This window comes from Alligator sinensis, unplaced genomic scaffold, assembly GCF_000455745.1.
Source record: "Alligator sinensis unplaced genomic scaffold, ASM45574v1 scaffold787_1, whole genome shotgun sequence".
Lineage (NCBI taxonomy): Eukaryota > Metazoa > Chordata > Crocodylia > Alligatoridae > Alligator > Alligator sinensis.
In genome coordinates this window covers 923,899-946,271 of record NW_005841911.1, presented here as the reverse complement: position 1 = coordinate 946,271, position 22,373 = coordinate 923,899, and the positions used below count along the sequence as shown (strand labels likewise).

The following is a 22,373-nucleotide window of genomic DNA, read 5'->3' as shown; positions in this document are numbered from 1 at the left end:
ACGCCCCCCCCCCCCCCCTGCCACTCTGGCCGGGCTCGTCTCGTCCCGAGTGGCACACAGCTCTGCCACCACTTCTGCTGGCTGGTGCAGACCCGGCTGGGTTCCTCCCATGCCCAGCAGCACATGAGACGCGCCCCCATTGGGGCCTCGTGCGCGGGCAGCCAGGCCCATAGAGCTGCAGCGCCCGGGGGGAGACTGGCCAGGGGAGCAGGCGTTGCCTTGCTGTGGGGCAGGGCAGGGCAGAGCAGTGGGGCTGGCTTGAAGCGGGCAGGCGAGGAGGCAGGCATGAGCCGGCAGTGCCAGCAGCTGATGCTTGGCCTCCTGCGTGGGGCTGCTCCCCCGGACCCTGTGGGGGTAAGCAGCTCCCCTCCCCTCGCTGCCAGCTGGGGCCCGAGGGTTGGCCCTGACCAACTCACCGTGACCTCCCCGCTGCTTCTGCCGTCACCACCGCGGCTCCACACTCTGCAGTGGCAGCTCCGCACTCCGTGCCACTGCCGCTGCCCTACGCTCCACAACAGCTCTGCGCTGTTGCCACCGCTGCCGCAGGTCAGATAAAATGGCTTGGCAGGCCACATGGCAGCCAGCGGGCCATATGTTGAACAAGCCTGCTTTAGATATTGCCTGTTTATATGTTATACCTCTAAAGCATCCATTGCTGCCACTGTCAGAGACAGGATATTGGGCTAGATGGACCATTGGTCTGAGCAAGTATTGGCACTTCTTATGTTGTTAATCCATCAAGCAGTCATTAGATCTGTATGCATGTAGGTATATGTGTGTACTTATGTAATATGTAGAAAGCAGGGCAGAGTTGCACCTTATAAACTGACTGAAGCATAAACTTTCATAAGCAACAGCTCACTTTGTCAATGGGTGCAGACAGACATAATACTTGAGCCATTCTGAGAATGTCACTGATTGGGAGCCGGTTCACCAATGTGCCTGGATAGAAGTGTCCACATATACAATGCTAAGGACTCTAAGTAGAACCCTCATTTTTAGGAACTGCATTGCTGCTCATATTCCACTACAGAGAGGTAGAGTACCCAGACCAACATACCTTCCAGGAATCAGTGCCCAGGATTTTCCTAGGATTCTCCTTAGAGTGAGAGGAAGACCTGGATTGAGGCAGGATTTGGCAGGTGTTCGGAGTGGAGGGGTTGCCAGGTGTTTGGAGGCTCTCTGGACTCTGTTCAGGGTTCCCAGAGGGCTGGGTGGTCTCTCTCCCCCCCCACCCCACTCTGTGCTCCAGAACCCTCTGGCTTTTCCAACCCTTGTGTGCAGGGTGCATCTTTCAGGGTAGGGCTGGCTGCTGGAATGAAGCACAGTGGGAGGAACAATTAACAGTTATTGAGCAAATTCACTTCATCTTTGAGCATAGGATTGGTCCTCATTATGTGCCCATTAAGTGCCATGTGCAGTGGCCCTGTTTCCCCACCACCACAACTGGAATATAATTATTCTAAACTCAAGATAATACTAATACCAATCATCATCTGAGAAACTTGTGTATGTGCAACAAAGTGCTATGTGTAACAAAGCTCTGAGATGCACATCTTATGGATCTGGAGCACAGATTCCTACACTTACAGTACAATCTTAAAACTGTAGCCACCAGATCAACAGAGCTAGACTCGGACTGTGTTCTGACCTGCTACAATACTGATTTTGTGACATAGGTTCCCTATGGTTGGTGACAACCGGATCCCAGGTTGTTGTCACCTACAGCCCCCAACTTTAACACCTTGGACATACAATTAATGACCTCTAGCCCCTTCTGGAAAAATGATGACCATCTCAAGGTAGAGATAATTAGCTGTGTTAGTCTGAAGACAGTCAGCAGGCAGGGTAGAGATGCATCCTTATAGACTAAATAAATATATATAGAAAGAGAGCCCAAGTTCACTTTATCAAATGCTATGAAAGAATGTACAGAAAGCAGAGTATAAGAACGAGAGAGAGATTAAAATAAAAAAGGTGAGGGAGGGGGGACAGCTAACTACTTCTCTGCTCATAGATGGCACCACACTAAGATAATGAAATGGACTGAAATCAATCTACACAAAAAACTTGATCAGGTATGCTCAGACCTATTTATTTTCTCTCTCCCCAATCCACTGTCTTGTGACATCTCAAGGTAGCCATAGAGGAAAAACTTGTCCTCAGTTACGGACAGCCTCCCCCCCACCTTAGACACAACAGACTACCTGTCTCTTGTCCTTACCAAGGTTTGCAATGACCCAAATGCCAGCTATACCCCCATCATTACAGACCACATCAGCACTGGACCAAACAACATGGATTATAACACCTGAGCTTCATCTGCTTCTCTATCAGTGGTATCATCTGATTACCTTGAAAAGAGGGGGAGTTCCCTTTGTAAATGAATGGACACAGATCTGGCATCTAGTCCAGAAATAAAGGGAAACTTGAAGCAGAATACTTTAGCCTCAATGGATATCCATTGCTAATTTCAGAGTAGCTGTTCTTAAAGAACAACAGTTTTAAAACCAATATCAACAGGAAATTGTGGAACAAGAAATCATAAGTAGATTGGATTGTGTTAGGCATACTAGGAACAGAGACTACAGATTCTTATCCCATTACCTGGATTAGTTTTTATGACCCATATGTTCCTATGCGGTTACTGCTTTCTTTTGCTTTTTGAGATACCTGCACTTTTGCCTTAACACTGTCCTCTCTCCTTCTCTCTTCCCTGTTCTTTATATTTAAAACACTGTTTGTACCTGAATGCCTGCTCCCTACATTTTTTTCGTAGCACCTGATGAAATCAGCCATTGTTTACTAAAGCTTATGGGTCTCTGAATTCAGTAGTTTATAAAGTGTCAATGTACACTTACAGTACTTCTGCCTGAATAAACCCTTTTAACTTGGCTGATTCATGGTGGTTGCAGTTCTCAAGAGTGGTTCCATTGTATTCTAAGCCCTTTCAAAAGTGTGTACCTGATGCTGGTCTTATCTCGTGATCCTTGCTTCATTTCTTCCTTAACTGAACCCTTGACTCCAGACTGATTTAAACCCTTCAGTTCAGTAAGGCACCAAACCAAACTAAGTGGGGAAACTAAGCTGTACGAGGTAGTCAAAAGAAATGAGATAGGCATTTCCCAGTCCATTACATATTCTTCCTTTCAAATATCATCTATAAAAATGCCTAGAAGTAGACCAAACTCTTTCTAGGGTCTTGGATCCCCAATCCATTATCTAACTCTCCATCTGAATATTGTCTTCTCTTTCTTTTTTCCTTTTTTTTTTTAGTGTGGGAAGCCATAAGCACTTTACTAAAACTTTTGCAATAAGGCTAGGATGGAGATCCTGGCATAGAACCCTTCCTGTTAATGTGATTTTTACCAATTTTTCCTTTTACTGAGAAGTCTTTTAACTAGGCTTACATTGATGTAAGAGAGAACTGAATTTGGGCTATTGGGTTTTGCAAGGTCCTACATTTAATACTGTATTCAAACTATGATTGAATAAAAGGGTTGTAGAGTTCCATAAAATTCACTAATATCACTAGTCCATAACTATATCCTTGTATGTAAAAAATGTTGTCGAAATAAAGTTTATTCCACTGTGTGCTTTTCTTAATAGAAGAGTAGGGATGATATTCTTGTTTTCAAATGAGTATTAGTATAAAATGTATTTAGGAGAAGTTCCTCAGATACATAATATACAAGTGTTTTATTCAAATCCTCAGAAAAATATTTTCTATGCATTCATACAAGAGCAAAATTAATTTAACCAGAACTATTTTGCATTTACCTAGTGTATTTTATGTAAGGAATTTAGAGAACTTTTCAAAAGTATTATATATACAGAATAACTGAAGCACTGAGTTGTGTAAAAAGTGAGTAGGAACTAGCTTTTTCTTTGGCTAAAGATTTGTCACAAACATAAGCTGAGCCTTTCTCCCTTGTCTCTGTCCTGGGACAGGGTCTGTGACATGGGGCTCTTTTGGATTGACAAGAGAAAGTGGCTAATCCTGTTCCTTTTTGAAATATGAACCATGACTACAGTGTTTACTCTCTATCAGCTAAGCCAAGATCACAGTGTAGATTTTGTTACTACAAACATTGGGAAAGTCTGTACATGCCCTGCGGAATATTCAAAGTCCATTGTATTCGCTTTTTAAGTAATATTTGAAGTATATTTTATTATGTATCATTTAGTCATTGCATTCCTACCCTAGCCAGTAAGCAGAAGGATTCTTATTGCATGAACTGAAAGGACTGAGAGTAATTAATGTAAATCCTGGATACCAAAACAATATGGTTGACAGAAGTATTCTGTAGCTGTGAAAGGAATAAGCCAATTTTTTTTTTCAGTTTCTCAGTTTAACTGACAAAACAATTATTTTCACATCTTTGTGTAGTGTAACCTGTTTTGTGATTATGGCTTGCTAGCACATTTTGAAAGACGTTAAGCTCTGATGTTTAACTTATATTATTTAAAACATATTGAATGATACATTTTATATATGACCTAATTGCATAGTCTAGGTAGTCTCATTTGGGTCTGACAATTCCATTCATTAGTGTTAAGAAAGGATCATCTCTTAATTCCTAGAAACTAAATTATATCATAGTAGAGTCCATTTTGCACTGTCTCTCGCTTTAATAGATGTCTCAGTTTTCTTTACAGTCTCATTCAGTGTATGGAGTTTTTTCCATTTCCCTTTTCTGCAGCTCAGCTATATATGTCTAGCTGAAATCCTAGGTGCTGATAAACTAATCAAAATATGCTTTGGGGATACTGATGGTTTAGCCAGAGGACTTTCAGTCTTTTATTTTTGCAGTTTGTATCCTCAAATTGCACAGAAAATGTTTAGTAAGGGTGAAAACAAGGACTCAGACAACTCAACTCAGTTTAGGCAGCTTGCTTTGAGCTGCCTAAACAATAGTTTGGGCTTGCTGTATGCAAGCACTCACCCCAGCTGCCGGAGGTAAGTCATAGGGCAAACGGAATCAGGGAGCTGGTAGGTAAGAGGGAGAGGGGGCAGGGCTGGTGGATCAACGAGGAGGCTGCCCAATCTGGGGAGGGTAGTTGTAGGGATTAAAACACTACAGCCATAACCCCAGTCAGGAATTGGGTTTTCCTAGTGTTGCAGGGCACTAAGGTGTGCCTGCTCCTTCAACAGCAGAGGCAGCTTCATTAGGGGGCCTTGAGAGATGGGCAAGGCTCCACAGCTTCAGGTGGCCTTGGCAGTAAGCTAATCAGGGTATTAACTGGCACCTGCACCCAGTCAGCTGACTGGAAGGAAACAGGGCCCTGGGCAGATATAAGCCCTAGGGCTGGGGGTGGCAGGAAGTTAGTTATCTGTCGGCAGCTAGGGGGAAGAAGCTCTTGCAGAAATGCTACTCAGAGGTGCTTGGTTGCCTATTATGCTGCTGGTAAAACTAATGGGATCTAGGAGCTACTAAAGTATTGAGAGTTAGGAGGTACGCATTGCTGAAGAAGAATCTTGCCTCCTTAAAGGGGCAGAGTGTGACCTCCAATGTTATTGTTGTTGTTATGTTACAGCCCAGGGGCTTGTATTTACGTTGTTAGTTGTTTGAACCTGTGGACCGAGTTGAGGCTATTGGGGAGGAGGAGGCCTCATTGGGGCACAGTGACAGGGCTGCAGAGGGCCCAGTGACAACAGGAGGCTGAGCTAGATTAAGGCTTCAGAGGGACAACTTTTGAATACCACCTGCGAGGCATGGGGTGTGGTAAAGGGGCAGTTTTGGAGCCATGCATCTAGCCCATATGGCTTTTGATGTCCTGCAAGGCACTGACTTTGAGTGAGACCTGGCAATGAATTTAAGATCAGCAGGATCTAGTGGGGTTCAGTAGGACCATGACCACAAACTCTTGGGCAGCCTCCCAATTTATTATTTCAACCAACAAGATATGGCAGGTGAGATTAGAAGGTGCCTGCAGGGTGGAACAAGCATGGTCATAGAGCCCTAGGGTCATCACAGCCATGTGTGGGGACCCCATGCTGTGATACCCAGCCTTGCAGCTGTGTTTTGAATGCCTGCTAGGTGAGTTAACCCATTTTAGATCAGGCCAACTGAGGATCTAAAGTTTGTTCGTCTCTGAGTTGAACCAACTTTAGATAGATGCACCATTTTTAGGGAGATTTCATCCCTGTACACACTTGCACACTGGACCATTTAAGTTGACCTAATCTTGGGTCTAACGTTGACCTAACCTTGGGCCATTAGATTGTAGGGTTAAGAAAACTTATAACTTAACTCAATGTAGAATGTTTGCACATGTGTGGTATGCCTGACTAACAAAAAGAAGAAGCAGGTGGCATGAAGAGATAACAAAAGTTAAGAAGAAAGAAGTTGCAGTTTCAGCCAGAAAGATAAGGTTGTTTGGGGGCCAGCTGTCTGCATAACTTCTTTGAAGAAGAACCAGCAAGAGACCAGCGTAAACTGGCTAGATAAGGGGAACTGGTCTACGTGACAACCAGACAGTGCATGCTTTATGGAAAAAACTCCAAAAACCTTGCTCAACAACATGAACTGTATAAAAAGGGCAAGGAAGAAGATAGAAGGGGGGACTTGCCTCACCATTGGAGCCTGTGCCTGTGCATACCAAGTCAGACACCCTGCTCTGTCAGTGGATAGGGACTGATCACCCCTATCTACAACACCTTAATTTGGACTATGTAAGTGTCACCTGTGTGTGTGTGTGTGCAGGATATAAGCAATCTGAAACTTTATAGTTCAACATTCCATAATAAGCCTATATGAAATCTATCTCCCCAGTACCCTTAACAATAAACAATCCCGCTAACAAAAAGCATGGTTTCAGTAAATTTTTAAGTAACAAGAAGACCTAACATTGGCCATTAAGATTGACCTAACCATTTAGACTGGCTCTTGGTTAGGCCCATCCAAATGTAAGATCCATACATACTTCAACAGTTTAATCCTGAAAGTTGCAATGAAAAAATTCTGATACTGTGCTCCAGTTCAGGAAAGTACTTTAAGCATATGTCCAGATGGATTTCAGTAAAACAGCTGATGCTTAGAATAAACATTTGTTTGTGTGCTTTACTGGATTGGGCCAGTCTACAGTGGGCACATCTACATGTGAATTAATACGCCATTATTACAGTGCACTAAATTCAGTACCTGTAATAACAGGTATAAACTTAATGCGTTGTAATTGGTGCTACTGGGTAGGAGCACCAGTGCACATTTCTAGGTGATGCTAATGTACAGTAGACTAATTCTACTGAGAATTAATGCATTAGCATGGTTTTTGACATGATACACTAATGCACAGTAGAATTAGTCTACTGTGCTTTCAGTGTCTTGTGTAGATGCACAAAGTATCTTATAGGGTCACATTTATCTTAAGTTTTATGAACTTCAAATAGATCCTGGAAATACAAAGCCATTTCGTGTTAATGCAATCCTCATGAAATGTTATGATCCAAGCATAACAACTTTAAAAAAGGCAAGGCAGGGTGGCACCCAAATGAATAATTCCTTTGGAATTAGTCTCTCTAAAGGACTAAATGTTTAGGTGCAGTCTGTCTGGCCTTCTGCCTGACTTCAGACCAACACAGCTAGCTACCTCTCTCTAACTTTAAAGAAGGATCTCTACTGATATTGATCATAATTTCTGGATCTTACATACAAATGGATAATTCTATATCATTAAAATAGAGGAGGCAAAACCACCAAATAGGTTAAAGATAGGTTGCATTTAAAAAGCAGTGAGTCCTTGTAATCAGTGAAATTTTTGGATTGAGATGGATGCCATCTGGAGTACTATATGCAGTACAGGTATGATTTCCTTTACGTGCTGATTCATGAAAAGAGAAACATCCCATTCCTCTTTGGTTTCAGTTTTCAGTTGGTCTCACTGGGAGGTGGGATGTTCAGGCAACCAAATTAAATTTACGGATGATTTCAGAACAGAAGTTCCACTATTTATCTTCCTTGATTTCAAATGAAGGGTCTTTGTAATAGGAAATGGGGTCACATATCTTGTCAGTAAGAAAAGCAGGTGTATCCTGTACAAACCTCTCAGTGCCTTTCCCACAGAGTAAACTTCCATTCTAATTGGTCATGCATACTGTGTGATGTCTAACTTATTTCCCACTAAGGACTTTTAAAAGGTTTATATTATAGTTAAAGCAGAAATGACTCATAAGGAAAATCAAGGTCCCATGAAAATGTTGTTAGTTGTTTAGTAGAATGTAACCTAGAAAAAACATATTGCCAGGTGGTTGTTGGCACTTGGGCATTGTGGGGTAAATAATATCTCAGCAAAAAATATTACTAATTAACTAGCCATTCCCTGGCTACAATAACTATAGCAGCCATTTTCAGCAAAAAGCAGTTTGTCTTCCTGTGATTATCTATATACCTTCCTCTGATAGGTAGGTGCTTAGGATGAAGCTGGAAATTTCAAGCTGAACCTTCCCTGCAAAAACACATATTGAAAGTAAAATTTGGAAGAGGAAACAGAGATTTTGAGGTAGGTACTCTCTTTTCAAATCTCTCTTCAAATTTCTAGAGATTTGAGCCTCAGTAACTATTACAGGTACATCACACAATAAGATTTGTACTTGAAATCCTTGTTTTTAACTTCTCAGTATTCAGATTTGGTCTATGAGAAACAAGGGGCTGCAAATCCTGATTCATTTTGTTTGATAAGAAAACCTTTAACTGTGGATTTGAAAATTCTGGCTGTAACTTTGTAATGTTCCTAATCAATGTAATTTCAAAATGTTAACTGAGAGGAACAGCCAGTTTATAATTTCATCTTTATAGAATTGAACAATATATTCAATGTATATTTTTCAATATAATAATACAGGCTTTAGATACAATACTCACCAGGAAAACTACCGCTGATTTTAATTTGAAATGTATCTGGGGAGCCTTATAAAATGCATAAAACATGAACAGTACTGTACAATTTATAAACGTATTTTTTGCTTGATGATTCAACTTACTGAAAACTATACTTTGAATCGTATCATAGTTTTACTCTTTCTTAGAGACTGCTCTCTCTCCATAAGTTAATAAGCTACCTGTTTGTCCCTGTGGTGGTGAGTTGTTTAATCAATGGAAGTAAAGGAAGGAGAGAGATTATTCAGAGTATATGGGGAAGTGAATCACTACTGAAGTGTGCTTTGGTTAATCTTCCTTCTTTCCCCTCAGTATTAATGACTAGTGCAGCAAGCAAGTGTTCTGAAGTTTCAGCATAATGAGTAATATGATACTGTTTGCACTAGCAAAACTATATTTATTCTTTTTTTAACTAAGTAGAAAAAAGTGTTTTTTTTTTTTTCCATGGGTCAGCCTATTTAATCAGGTAAATATCTTTTAACCAAATGAAAAATACAGTCACCCGTGCTGGTGTATTGATCTGGATTCTGGAGATTAGTTTTAATTAGTTTTGTTGCTGCTGTAAAGTTAAACATAAATGGTACTGTGTTGTTTTTCACACAAGATTGAACAGTTGGCTCTGCAGCCCAAACACTTCAACAGTAAGTGTTTGTCAATGATGGCACAGTTCCTAACTTCACTAAGTGTTCTGTCTCTCTTGGGATCTTGTCACAGATGAACAGCTGGTATATTTCTCCTTGTAAATCACATGCTAAAAGATCAAGCATACATACCAAAATAGTAATGCTAATAATAGAAGTAATCATTTTAAATATTCCATACACATGTGTGAACAGGGCATGCCTTCCTCTCCTGGTATAGATACTGAGAAAAAAGCAATATTTGAATGCAGAAATGCAGTCACAAAAGGGGAAGTATGAACTTGCTGCAGAAACTCAGCCTTTAACCCCACTTGCACATTCCACCCCGCTGTAGCTGCAACAGATTCACTTCCTTAACTTCTCAATGTTCTATTCATAGCAGTCATTACTACCCCCAGCTTATACTCCTAGTTTACTAATATACTTTTACTCTTGTATTTATTATACTCTTACATTTATTACTATGTAACTTATACCACCATTACAATTGCATCTGATCCATGGCATTATTACTTCCACTGCACATGGACAATAATATTTATAGAGCAGGGCTGTGCCAAGCTTCAGGTGCAGATTCAATTTGGAGGAGATTTGGCCCAATTCGGTGGCTGAATGTCCTAATCCAAATCGAATCAGGGGACCAATTAAAAGGTAGGAAAAGATTTGGAGAGCTTTGATGATTTGGACAGTCCCTGGTGGCTGCAGCAGGGAGCTGTAGCTGGACTTGGAGCTGGTAAATGGCCGGGGATGGGGGGGGAGGGGACCTCCCACTCCCCCAGCCCCCCCATGTCTGCCCCACCCTCCCCAGCTCCCGGTGCTTTAAAAAAAAACCCGGGCTCACCGGGTGCTTCCAGGCAGGGGGCGGGGGGTGATCCCTGGTGCCCCCCACTGCCCCACACTGCATGGGGGGCAATTCACAAATGATCACCAAATCAAATCACTCTCCCCCAAATTGGCTGAATCTGAATCCAAAGCGAATGCTAGCCGTTTCGCGCACGCCTATTATAGAGCTCATTCAAACCAAGGTTTGTGAAATATTATTCAACAACATATGCCTTTAATATAAATCCAGGAAAATTTATGTTTGCAGATGCTTCCTTAGCCTGATGAAGTGTGTTTCTGCCCAAAACTTGCTAAGAAGAATTTTTCCAACTATTTCAGTTGGTCTAATAAAACACATCGGATTTACCCAAAGAAACTTGTCTGCCTTTAATATAAATGGACACTTTACCAGCACAATTTCAAGGAATATAGTGGATTTTTAAAAAAGAAATAAATAAAACACAATTATTTATTTATTTATTTGTAGAAGAAATAAAACGTGGAATTTTAGTTTAGTTGAGGAAATTGATTTTTTTTTCAGTTTCAATATTTTTCATTAAAAAAAATATAAATCTCAAACTTGACTGAAAATGAACATTTTTGTTTACTTCCAGCTTGATTTGAATGAATCTGAACATGGTAATATTATATTTTATTTTCAAGGAATGGTTTTAGTTTAACTCCCTTGGTCAAAAGATATATTTTTAAAACAAATATTTGCTAGATATTTAACAAGCAGATTCCTGATGTTTTTCTTTCTCTCTTTCTTTCTCTCTTTTTCTGGTTTTTGCTTTCTGAAGATGGGGAGAAAAAAGTTCAGTCACCTTGAAATCTCGCTGATAGTCCTGTTCTGTTTGGTAGTGATTATAGCCTGCGTTCTGATTGGACTTCTAGCAACAAGGCAGTCTGGAGTCAAAGAAGGTCAAGAAGGTAACAATTAACAATTATTTATGTATAAAACTGCAGAAACCAAATGTCAAGCAGGAATAGCTCCATAGGAGCTCATAAAAGAGTATTTCCACTGATTTCAATGGGCTTTGAATCGGACTCTTTTAGGCAAAGTTCAAGCACGCGGCTGTGAATTTATATGGATCCTTTCACAAATGGTGGTTTGTTTATTTTTTTTAATGAATGGACTATAAGTTCTCTGAGGCAGGGATTTCATTTCCCTGTGCATTTGTTCAAAATTTGGTATAATGGGGCCCTGATATTGTCAACGGACCATAATTGCACTCTCCTTGCCTTTAAAGGCAGATGCAAAAAAGCCTTGGACCCAACACTGTGTTTTCCTCCAGCGCCAGGAAGTGTGAATTTCACTTTTTGAACAAAGCCTTTGGTGAGCAGTCGAAAGAGCGAGGTTTATGTTTCTGGAGAATCCCTGCTCTCCCACCACTGCCATTGTGTCTGCCCATATTTCCCCTGCATGTATAGTGTACAGCAGGGGTATCAGACTCAAACTTGTCCCTCCACCCCAACCTGGACCAGATCTGGACGGCTGACTCCTAAGGGACAGAATCCCAATCTGGCAGTGGCAGGCCCAGTAATGGAGGCAGCTGTGGCAGAGGCAGTGCAAGTGGCTGCAGAGTAAATGTCAGTGGGCAAAGTGGCAGTAGTGTGAGTAGCTTACTGCCACAGCCTGTACTCGTCCTCCTGCCAGTAATGGCTATGACCTGTGGGGCTTGGCATGCCCAGATTCTATGACAGGCTCTGTCCCCAAATTTTCTGGCACACCTGGAGCTCCACGGGCTGGGTAAAACAGCTCCATGGCCAGGATTCAGCCCGCAGGCTGTATGTTTGTAACCACTGGTGTATAAGAATGAATGAACTTCAAATACTTGTTTTCATTTCACAGCCATACTGATGAATCATTAATATAATTTCATCTTTAAATATAGTCTGGTCCTTTGGTGTATGTGCCATTGTCTTATACTTTTAATTAGTTAATTTTGCCATTTAAAATGACTTGGAAACTGTAATTTGTAACGAAGTCCAAATTGATTGTCAAGATTCTGTAAAGTGTGGGAAAGCAGTCATAATTATAAAGGTGGTAAAGCTGTTTTCAAATGTACCAATAAATAATAAACTACTATAATTTGGGTGTATAAGTGCCAGGCCCTGATATGTGCAGGTGAAGACAGGATGAAATCTGACATGGGATCCTCACGATTGCACTTCCTGACATGTCACATGTGCATGGGAGGAGGTGTGACTGTGGGATCCAGAATCAGATTCCATCATGCAGGGTTGCCTGTACACTGTTGCCTGCACTGGCAAGTAGCAAGCTCCCATGGTTGGGAGCCCCATTAGCTGATGGGGCTTAATTCAGAATCAGATCCCATCTGGTTGGGGCTTAATCCAGAATCAGATCCCATAATGCACTATTGCCAGTACATTGTTGCCTGCACTGGCAAGTAGCAAGCTCCCATGGCTGATGGGGCTCCCAGCCACGTGGGCTCACCATGCACTCCTACAGCTGAGAGCTGTCAGCTGATCCAGGTTCTTAGGAACAGGGGTGTACCATGTGCCCCCGAGACTCATAACTATCAGCTGATGGGGGCTACCAGCCACAGGAGCACACCCTATGGCTGGGGGCCACCAGTTGGAGACCTAATAATTGCCGGCTAGGGGGGCCACCCAGCCACAGGAGCACACCCTATGGCTGGGAGCCACAGTTTGGCCACACAGTCGATTAAAAGCATCGATAGGAACCAGCCACGATGTTATTACACATTTTTGTGTAATAACTTTGTGGCTTATTCTTTGCTTTAATGCAGCCATGAACTACATTAAAATGTGGTAACAACTTAAGATGTGATTAACTAGTGAGAGGGAGGGAGGTTTATGTTTTTGAGGAAGCCCTTCTTTCCCACCACTCTCACCATTAACCATTTAATCATGTCTTAAGCATAATATGTTTCAGTGGCCCAAGTGTTCATACAGAATATAAAAAGTGCTAACATAAAGTGAATATATCTCCTGTATAATCTAATAAACTCACACATGCAGTTCATATTAGGATAACATTTGTAAGCTTTTCTGTTCTGGTTCTAACACCTCTTCAGTGCCACCTGCCAGTTGAAGATCTTGGATTTCCTAAGAATGCTGGTGACTAGACACCCACAAATCTAAATAAAAAAACTTTGAGCCTTCTTAATACCCAAAGTCTGGACCTTGTGGTAGAAAGCATATGCAGGGAAAGGAGTAGGTATAACAATACAGCAGTAGAAAGCAGAGCAATAATTCTTCTACTTTTTTATTTTGGGAATACTGTTAAAGGATTTCTGTGAAACATTTTCCCATTGTATATCTTCATTTTTAGCTGTAACTAAAAAACAAGTCAAATATCTTGATGAATAATAAGAAACAACTGTTTGCTTTCCTGTGCTCTAGTTTGTATACCTGAAGAAGACATGTATCAGATACTAGATTAGAATGCTAAAACCCCTTTTTTTCTTTCTTGATAAATGACTGCACAAACATCAAGGTAGTGGAGAATCAGACCTTCAAACTTTTTAATTATTTAAAAATGTAATGCATTTCTATAATTCAGAGCCATTGGTAGGAGGCATAACTACCAGAGTCTATGCCTGAAGTGGTAGGGGTGGTTGCAGGAACAGGTTGGTTGCAGTAGTGGTAGCAGCTGCCATCTTGTGCCCTCTCTTAGTGGGTACCTGGGGCTGATGTTGTGGTCGCCCATTCCTCATTATGATACTGGTTGGCAATAATCCTTTCATGTATTTTTTTAATAGACTTTTCTCCAGAATGCCCAGTGACAGACATAGGAGAAAGAATCAACTGCATTGGAGACAATCAAGCAGCAACAAAGGTCTGAAAAAGCATATATAAAGTGAAGTTAATTTAAAAATAATGAATTATTATTGTTGAATAATTGAATAAAAATTGAATGAAATTTCAAATTAGAACTCCAAAAAATCAACTTACGTACATTAGGAAAACTCAGCTTTGTAATTTTTTACAAGTGCAGCAATCAGTGAGCTCCCAAGTGGGAATTTTAAACACTTCCTTCAGCTGATTTAACATTTCCTATTGAAATTGATGGGAATTTTTCTATTGATTTCAGTGGGAGCAAATTTAGGCCAACAGTCATTATTTTAGAAAATCCCACTCATAACATACTAAAAACAGTCGCACTGTACTGAAACAATTGCTATGTTGTTACTTAACTTTCACCTATCAAAATTTAGAATGAATTGTATCTAAAATTTGATGGGCTCTTAATCTCATCTAATTTCATCAAATCTTTAACCATAACTTGCTTTGCCAGCTCTCCCACATCAAATGTTAAACCCAATCTGTTTCTCTCTGTCTCTATTGTAATATCAGTCATTCATTACTTTTTTGATTGAGAATAAATTTTAGAGATGAGTTTTCTGGTTAAAATCTGTTGGTTCACTAATGGGAAATGTCTTTATAGTTTTTTCTACCTTTCCCCTTCAGATCAAAATGTTTATTTTTATTTATATTGTATATTCTCTTCTGATTAAAGCTGGTGAGTGGTACATCATTTTTGATTGTTTGTTTGTTTGTTTTTTTAAATAAAAGCCAAAACTAGCCACATAGTTATTCTATGTGATGGTTAAGTTCTGTCATTTAGACAAAAAAATGATTACATGTGTCCTCAGTCTCTCGGCTTGATGAGAGAATTCCAAAATTCACAGTGCCTAATGCTGTCATTCCACAAGTTGTGTTATGATTCAATAATATGATTCAATAATATTCTGCAGGTAAATATATGTTATCACCAGTTAAATGTATAGTGGGCTTCCCTGCTTATTCACTGGGGAAAAAGCTGGATTCTGATCTCCTTCAACAGCTTGGGCACAATATAGGAGCACAAGTCCCTTTAATGTTAAAGTGCAGGTCACTTAAATCTTTAATTATTACCTAATCCAATCTTCCCACTTAAAGCAGTGTTCTCTTCATAGAGTAAAAGATGAATGCACACAGTACTTTGTTTACCCTAATGTAGTAAGCTTAGTTTAATATTAGCAGCCTTTTGTGATCAGAAAAAAAATATGGGTTGGCTATCTGGAAAAATGTGAAAAATAAGACCAAATGTTAATTTTAAGATTGGGATAATGATGTTCTGGAAAGATGCAGCAGTTTTAGGATCCATTCATTTTTCTATAGGCAGACAAGGTAAATCCAATATCTTTTATTAGATCAACTCAAATAGTTGGAAAAATTCTTCTTTGCAAGCTTTCAGGTACAAATACCCTTTGTCAGGCTGAGGAAGCATTTGCAGCTGGTTTGGGCTCTTTCTGGATGGGATAGTAAAGCAGCCAGGGGCCATCACGGATGCAAGAAAGTTAGTCAGTGAAAATGTAAATTGAGGCAGTCAATGGGTGAGAGACAGGTGCGGGGGAGGGGAATGAATGTAGCTGTAGTCAGTGGGTGAGAGGAGGTGGGGAAGGAAGGGGAAAAAATATAGCTAGTAGAAAATGTGCAGGTTACCTGGGGAGTCAGATGTTAGGCAAGTTATAATGTGACATAAATCCAATGTCTATATTTAGTCCATGATCTTTTGTAACCAGTAGATTTATGAAGTGAAGTTCATAGGCTCACCTACGAAAGGTGTTTTGTATATTCCCTTTGAGGATTAGAACTGAGACATTGGAGAGAGCGTAGATTTTTTGTGAGAAATGTGCCCCCACAGGTAATTGGATATTTTTGTCTTCCATAGATTTTTGGTGGGTGTTCATTACGGTGTGCAGTTGTTGTTTGGTTTCTCCTACGTAATTTCCATCAAGGCATTTGGTGCACTGGATGAGATATATTACGTTTCTGGGGATGTTGATATAAGATCCAGGAATGTTGATGGAGGTGTGAGGTGTAGTAATTGTGGGGGTGGTGGAGATGTGTTATCAGGTTTTACATTTCTTGTCCTGGCAAGGTCTGGATCCATTTGGTGTGTTTTGGGCCACAGGAAGTTTGCTTCTGATGACGAGGTTGGTGAGGTTTGGTGCTTGTTTAAAGGCTAGGATGGGTGGTTCTGGAAAGATCTCTTTAAGAATTGGCTCTTTTTCTAGTATGGGTTGCATTTGCTTAATAACTTCCTATACAGGTTCCAGGGAGGGGTGATATGTCATAACCAGCAGTGTGCAATTCATGGGTGGGGGGTTCTTCTGTACTGCAGCAATTCTTCACGTGGTATCCAGGTTGCTCTTTCAAAAGTGTGATCTTCCTGGAGATCTCACTCTGGAGGAGTGTCCTTGTTAGTGAAAGCCAGTTTGATATTTGCGAGGTAACAATTACGGGTGTTCTCAGTGCAAATTCAGTGGTATCGGAGGGTTTGGCTGTATATTACAGCTTTCTCAGTGTATTTAGGGTGATTTCTGGTTCTGTACAGATATGTATGTTGGTCCGTGGGTTTCTTGTATATGGTGGTCTGTATTTTCCTATTCTGGATAGTGACCGTCACGTCTAAAAAGGAGATGTTGGTGCTGGAGTGTTTGAGAGAGAGTCTGATGGAGGGTGATGGTTGTTGAATTTCTAGTGGAATGTAATAATAGATTGCAGGTTTTCGGTGGAAATGATGTAGATATCATTGATCTATCTTAAGTATAGCAAGGGTTTGATGGTGTAATTCTTGAAGAAATCTTCTTCCAGGTGGCTCATAAAAAGGTTGGCATACTGTGGGACCATTATGGTACCCATAGCTGTGCCCATGGTCTGGAGGAAGTGTTGGTTATTGAAAGTGAAGTTGCTGTGTGTGAGGATGAAGTGTATAAGTTCGGTAATATCTTTGGGTCTGTACTTTGAGTTGTAATCTTGCTCTTGTAGATATATATGTAAGGCAGGCTTGGATGCCATCCTGGTGTGGGATGTTGATATATAAACTGGTAATGTCCATGGTGGCTAGAAGTGTGGTGTATGGTTTTTAACTTTCTGTAGAAAATCTGTTGTGTCTTGTACAAAACTTGCTTTTTGCGTGGAAAGCGGTTTTAGGATTGATTCAATGAAACCTGATATTTCCTCAGTGAGGGCTCCATGGTTGGATATCTTGGTCTGCTAGCATTACCTTGTTTGTGGATTTTAGGGAGTATGTAAAAAGTCCTGGGGTTGGGTAGTGATGGGATCAAGTTCTGTAGTTTTTCTTGTAGTTCTGATGGAAATGATTTGATGGTAGTTTTGAGTTTCAAGTGGAAAAGGGGAGTAGAATATTCCTGTAGTTTTTGTAATAGATGGTGCCAGAGAGTTGTCTGTTGGCTTCTTCTGTGTAGTCTTCATGGTTAAGGATAACTATAGCTTCTCCTTCGTCCTGTGGTTTTATTACTATTTGGTGGTTAGATCTTAGGGATTCTATGGCCCTATATCTCTAAGAGGAGAGGTTGTTATCCTGGCATGTGTTGTTCATTATTTCATTGCTCATTCTTCCCTGAAGCAGTCAATATAGTGGTAAAGGTTAGAATTTCATCCACTGTGAGGTATCCAACATTTTTCTATAGTGACTTAAAGTGTAGTATGGCCAGTGCAACTAGACAAAGTGGTTTTGACAGCACTTTTTTCCCATTGGATGTCAATTTCAATGCATTTTTATAAAGAGGGGGCAGCGAAGAGTGATTTCTCACACTCAGTAGTCTGGTGTTTAGGGCACTGTCCCAGGATGTGAGAAGATCCAGGCTCCAGTTCTTGCTGTGCTTTATTCAGTCATCTGGGATGGATTTTTTTTCTCTGAAAAAGGAACTTGAACCAAGGTCTTCCAGATCTCAGGCCAATGGCCTGGATACACCCTCCTTATCATTTTGGTAGCTCAAAAACTGAGGTTTTGTTTAGCAGATATTGGATATTTTGACAAAATGTAATTGTTTAATGTCTGTTTGAAAGATTTTCTTTCATTCTGGAGTAGAACAGGAAACAGATTTCAAACCTTGAAAATTCTTGTGAAACAGAATTGTCTTCCAAACAAGCAATATTGATCAGTAGTTTTGTTTGAAAAATATCCTTTTGGGGGGAGATTGGACTAAAAAGCAAATATTGTTGAAGCTTTCTGTAGTCCATTAATTTTTTTTATCAAACTCATTTTCAGGCTACTTGTTCGGAGTTTTCATTACCTAGTCTTTAGTAAGAAAATGTGATTTTTATGAACTAAAAATCTTATATGATAATTTTGATAAAAGACAAACATTTTGATAAAAATAAAAATGAAAGCTACTTTGAAAAGCAATAAGCAAACCAAAATGTGGATGCTTCTCAAATATTGTAGAGAGATGCTGAGATTTTGAATTATTTTGTTAAATTGATTTACCATTTTTTACCAATCAGCAGTTGCCTAGCTTTACAGGAAGTGAGGTTTTAGGTAGGGAGGAAAGGCATTTTTAGAGGTTCAGAGTTGCAAACAGGGTGCAGCTGAGACAGTGCTTCCAGATAAACAAATAAGTAAATAAAATCATAGCTGGAGAATGGGGTGAATAGGAGGTCACTAATTATTATAAGGTGAATTAAGTTTCTGGAGAGTTTGAAAACCAAGAGAGTAAGTTCAAATTAGATCATATGTTAAAGCAGTTCAGGAAATGAAGTACTATGATATAGTTCAGCTACCAGGCATGGTTCTCCTGAAGAATAATGCAAGATGCAGTAAAAGTGGTCTAGCACTGGTTACAAAACATCTTTGTTGTAAAAAATAAATGTGTTGAAATTGAAATTAAAGGTTTTGTTTTAATTAAGTAAAGTGTCTTAGTTTGAGGGTAAAATTTATGGGCATCCAGAGAGAAAGAGATTCAGCTTAGAATAGTAAATAGCTTAATACTGGGCTGTCCAAATTCAGAGCAGAGTGGGGTTGCAGGCCTCACTGGTCACAGTGCACGGGCTACATGCCACAATGGCCACATGCTGCACAGGCTTCCTGGGACTGCCAATGCAGGAAGCCTCCCCACTGTGCAGGTAGCACAAGCCCCCCTTTCCTCAGCCACTGCCACATGATCCCCTCCTTCCTCCCTATCCACTTTCCTCTCTCCTCTGCGTGATGCTGCCATCACCCCAACTGTTTTCTGGGCCACCTCTCATGCTGCCCTGTCCTAGAGACCTCAGCCTACATAGCAACAAGAGAAATAGGGGGAGTGATGGCTTGGTATGAGTTCATGCACTATCTCCTCATGGGCTGGATGTGGCATCCCAGTTGGAAAGGCAAGCTTAGTGGTTAGCTCACTTACAAGAGGGAAACCCACATCAAAGACCCTGTTCCGTCTGTTTTAGAGCAGGGACTTGTATCTGTTTCTCTTACACCTCAGGCAAGCCCCTTAGACAAGGGACTGTTGTTGGATATATGTCTCTATTTCTGAAAGTCTTAGTTTTGACTTAAAGCAAGAAGATACATTTGAAAGATATCAAAGAGCTTCCTTTTTGGGGGAGGGAAACTTTTTTCCTATCCAATTCTTACAAGTCCTGGAGTGGGACCACACATCCCTCGGCCAACTTCAGATCCTCACAGATTGCACAGTGTGTGTGTGTGTGTGTGTGTGTGTGTGTGCAAGCAATACGTGTGAGCTAGCGGCCAGAGTGACAGAAGTGGAGCGATTACCCCATCTCCTTCTTTCCTCTCTTCTTGGATTCAGTCCTTTCAGTGAAGGGGTTGTGAATCTCCTTGGCCTCTGAAGATAAAATAGACAGACATGTTATTAGCTAATTACAGAAAAGCCTAACCAGAGAACAGACTTCTGACTCTTGCTTTTTGCCCTGATGCATGAGGGTTCCCCTAGATGTTCCTTCGGATTACACTACGATTGCTCAAGTTACCCATATAAATGTGTATCCAAGGGAAGAGGACTGTAGGAGCAAAGATGAGAAATGATTTACACACCCACAAACATATCTTATTTTACTAATCTCTTAGCCTTAGTAATATCTTGGGAGGATGAATTGCACAGGTTAATTATATGCTTTATGTAAAAGGATTATTTTTATTAATTTTTTGTATCTTACATTTCCCTGTCTTTAACCGTTGGTTCAGTCTTGTATTGTGAGAGGATAAATAAGATCCTGGATTAACCTTCTCTGTACCATTCACAGCTATAGCATTGTCTAGCCTATTCATACCTTCTCCAAACTAGAGAGTTGCAGGTCTACATTCTCATCTATGCAAAAGCTCCAACAATACAGCTAGTAGACAATTTTCATTATAATGTAATCATGATGGCTCCAGTGTCATTCCCATCATGCCAAGATGTTGAGACTGATACAAAAAACATGTTTTCACTTACCCATTTTTTCCCATGTTAAGCTTTGTGCTGTTTGGGGCACTTCTGTTTTATACACAAAGCTGGGTAGCTGGTTTGATGGCTGCAGAATTGGGAGTAAAAAGGCAACCTTTAGTTCCTGTCTTTGTGAGCTGCGCTTCATAAAGTCAGATACAACCCAGAGTCTAGCCCTCTGAACCCTGTCACTCTCATCAAAAGAACTTTCTCCATACACTTGCAATCAGGTTTGTTTTCCTGCTCTTAAGTCCATTTAAATGCCACATAGTTAATAGGAATCAGAGAACGCCAAGTACCTTTTGAAAAACAGAGCCTAGTATTTTAACACTCTACTTTCATCTTAAAATTTAGTTACCATATGTGAAATGTTTGTCAGTAATATTTAGTTTCTTGGAAGCTCTTTTTATGGTTTGGATTTCAAAATGATTCACAGATGAAGAAACTGAGGCAGAAGAAATTGGTATGCTGACAATCACATAGTAAGTGAGCCGCAGTAGAACCCCTTCTCTCCCAACACACATTGTATTACCTGCACCACGGTGGCCTACTGGAAGCAAAATTGGCAACTTTTACAGGCAGGATTGTGGAATATGAAGAGAGATATAGATATGTGTAGTCATTTAAGTGCTGCAGAAGACTATGGTGAAGTTTAGTTGCACAAGAGCTCCAAAACAGTAACAATATGAATGGTTGAGGCCAGTCCGAGCCAACATTCAGTTTTACACATCACATTGCATTGACCTCCCTTAAGAGGAAAACACTTAAAAACCATTATTTTTCATGTGTGTACATTTATCTACTTGTGCTGTAACATGACATGTTATAGTTGAAAGTGTATGAAAACTGATAAGCAGTTTCTTCTAAGTGAAGCTAATTGAGTTCAATGTTCAGTATCTCTCTCATGGTATTAACCTTTATAAACACATTCTTTTTACCTGTGATTACCTAGGATTAAGCTTTGACCTTTTGTCCTCTCACTTAATTATTGGGTTCTGGTATCTCTCATGCTTACTGATATAGTACGTAGGTTGTGAATAGTCTGTCCTTGTATTTACATTAGATGAAGTTTCCATTATTCCCTCTGACATAAGAGACCTCTGTACTCCTTGCTCTGTTAGGCATAAAAGATCTCACAACTTCAGTCTGTATGCTTTTTGCATCTGCAGATAAAATTATTTCTCTTTCAAGCATGATGTTTCATGTAATGACACAATTATGGCTTGCAGCTCTCTTACGTGGAATCAACTTTATCTATTAGAACATTGCCAAGCTTTTACAGTGACTGCTACAAAGTCTTCTAAGGGTATTTGTAGGAGCTGGTTGGAAAATGGAAAACTGGTTTCACAATTTTTTTTTCTGTTTTGAGATGAAATTTCCTTTTGCCAACACTGTTTCTAGCTCTAGCATTCCTTAGGACAGATGGACCATTTAGCGTCTCCGGACCAGAAAGAGCCAGAATATTGCAGTGTTTTGCATTGCAGCACTTTACTTTCTAGTGCCATGCTACCAGCCACAGCACAGAATTAGGCACATTTACCACCCCCCCCCCTAGTACATGGGAAGCATAGGACAGCATGCTAAATGAGGATCCACTTATGGTAGCCAGCAAGAAATGCTTCCCTGCATTTTGGATTCACACCTCCCACCACTTCAGATTTCTGGCATACTTTTACCAGGAATAGTATGTCAGGTAGTTGTAATAGTTGCTCAGGATATGGGAGACCTAAGTTCAGGTTTATCCTTCTTGAGAGGACGTACTCCACATCTAGCATTGTACATGTGCATGCTAGAACTGCCAGGCTATTGGTTATGCTAGG

General features: G+C 40.4%; 1 protein-coding gene across 2 annotated transcripts in view; it reads left to right on the top strand.

Annotated features, from left to right (window-relative positions):
- The window catches only part of LOC102369367 (maltase-glucoamylase, intestinal), a 162,435-nt gene that overhangs the window by 2,745 nt on the left and 137,317 nt on the right, over window positions 1-22,373 (top strand). Inside the window, exons 2-4 of one of the 2 annotated variants that reach the window (XM_025198043.1) lie at window positions 8,405-8,502; window positions 11,143-11,272; window positions 14,092-14,168. In XM_025198043.1, the coding sequence (XP_025053828.1) occupies window positions 11,143-11,272; window positions 14,092-14,168 (207 nt within the window). In that variant the 5' untranslated portion in view covers window positions 8,405-8,502. Of the gene's footprint in view, window positions 1-8,344; window positions 8,503-11,142; window positions 11,273-14,091; window positions 14,169-22,373 lie in introns of those variants that run through there. The other variant, XM_025198042.1, reaches the window with a different exon arrangement.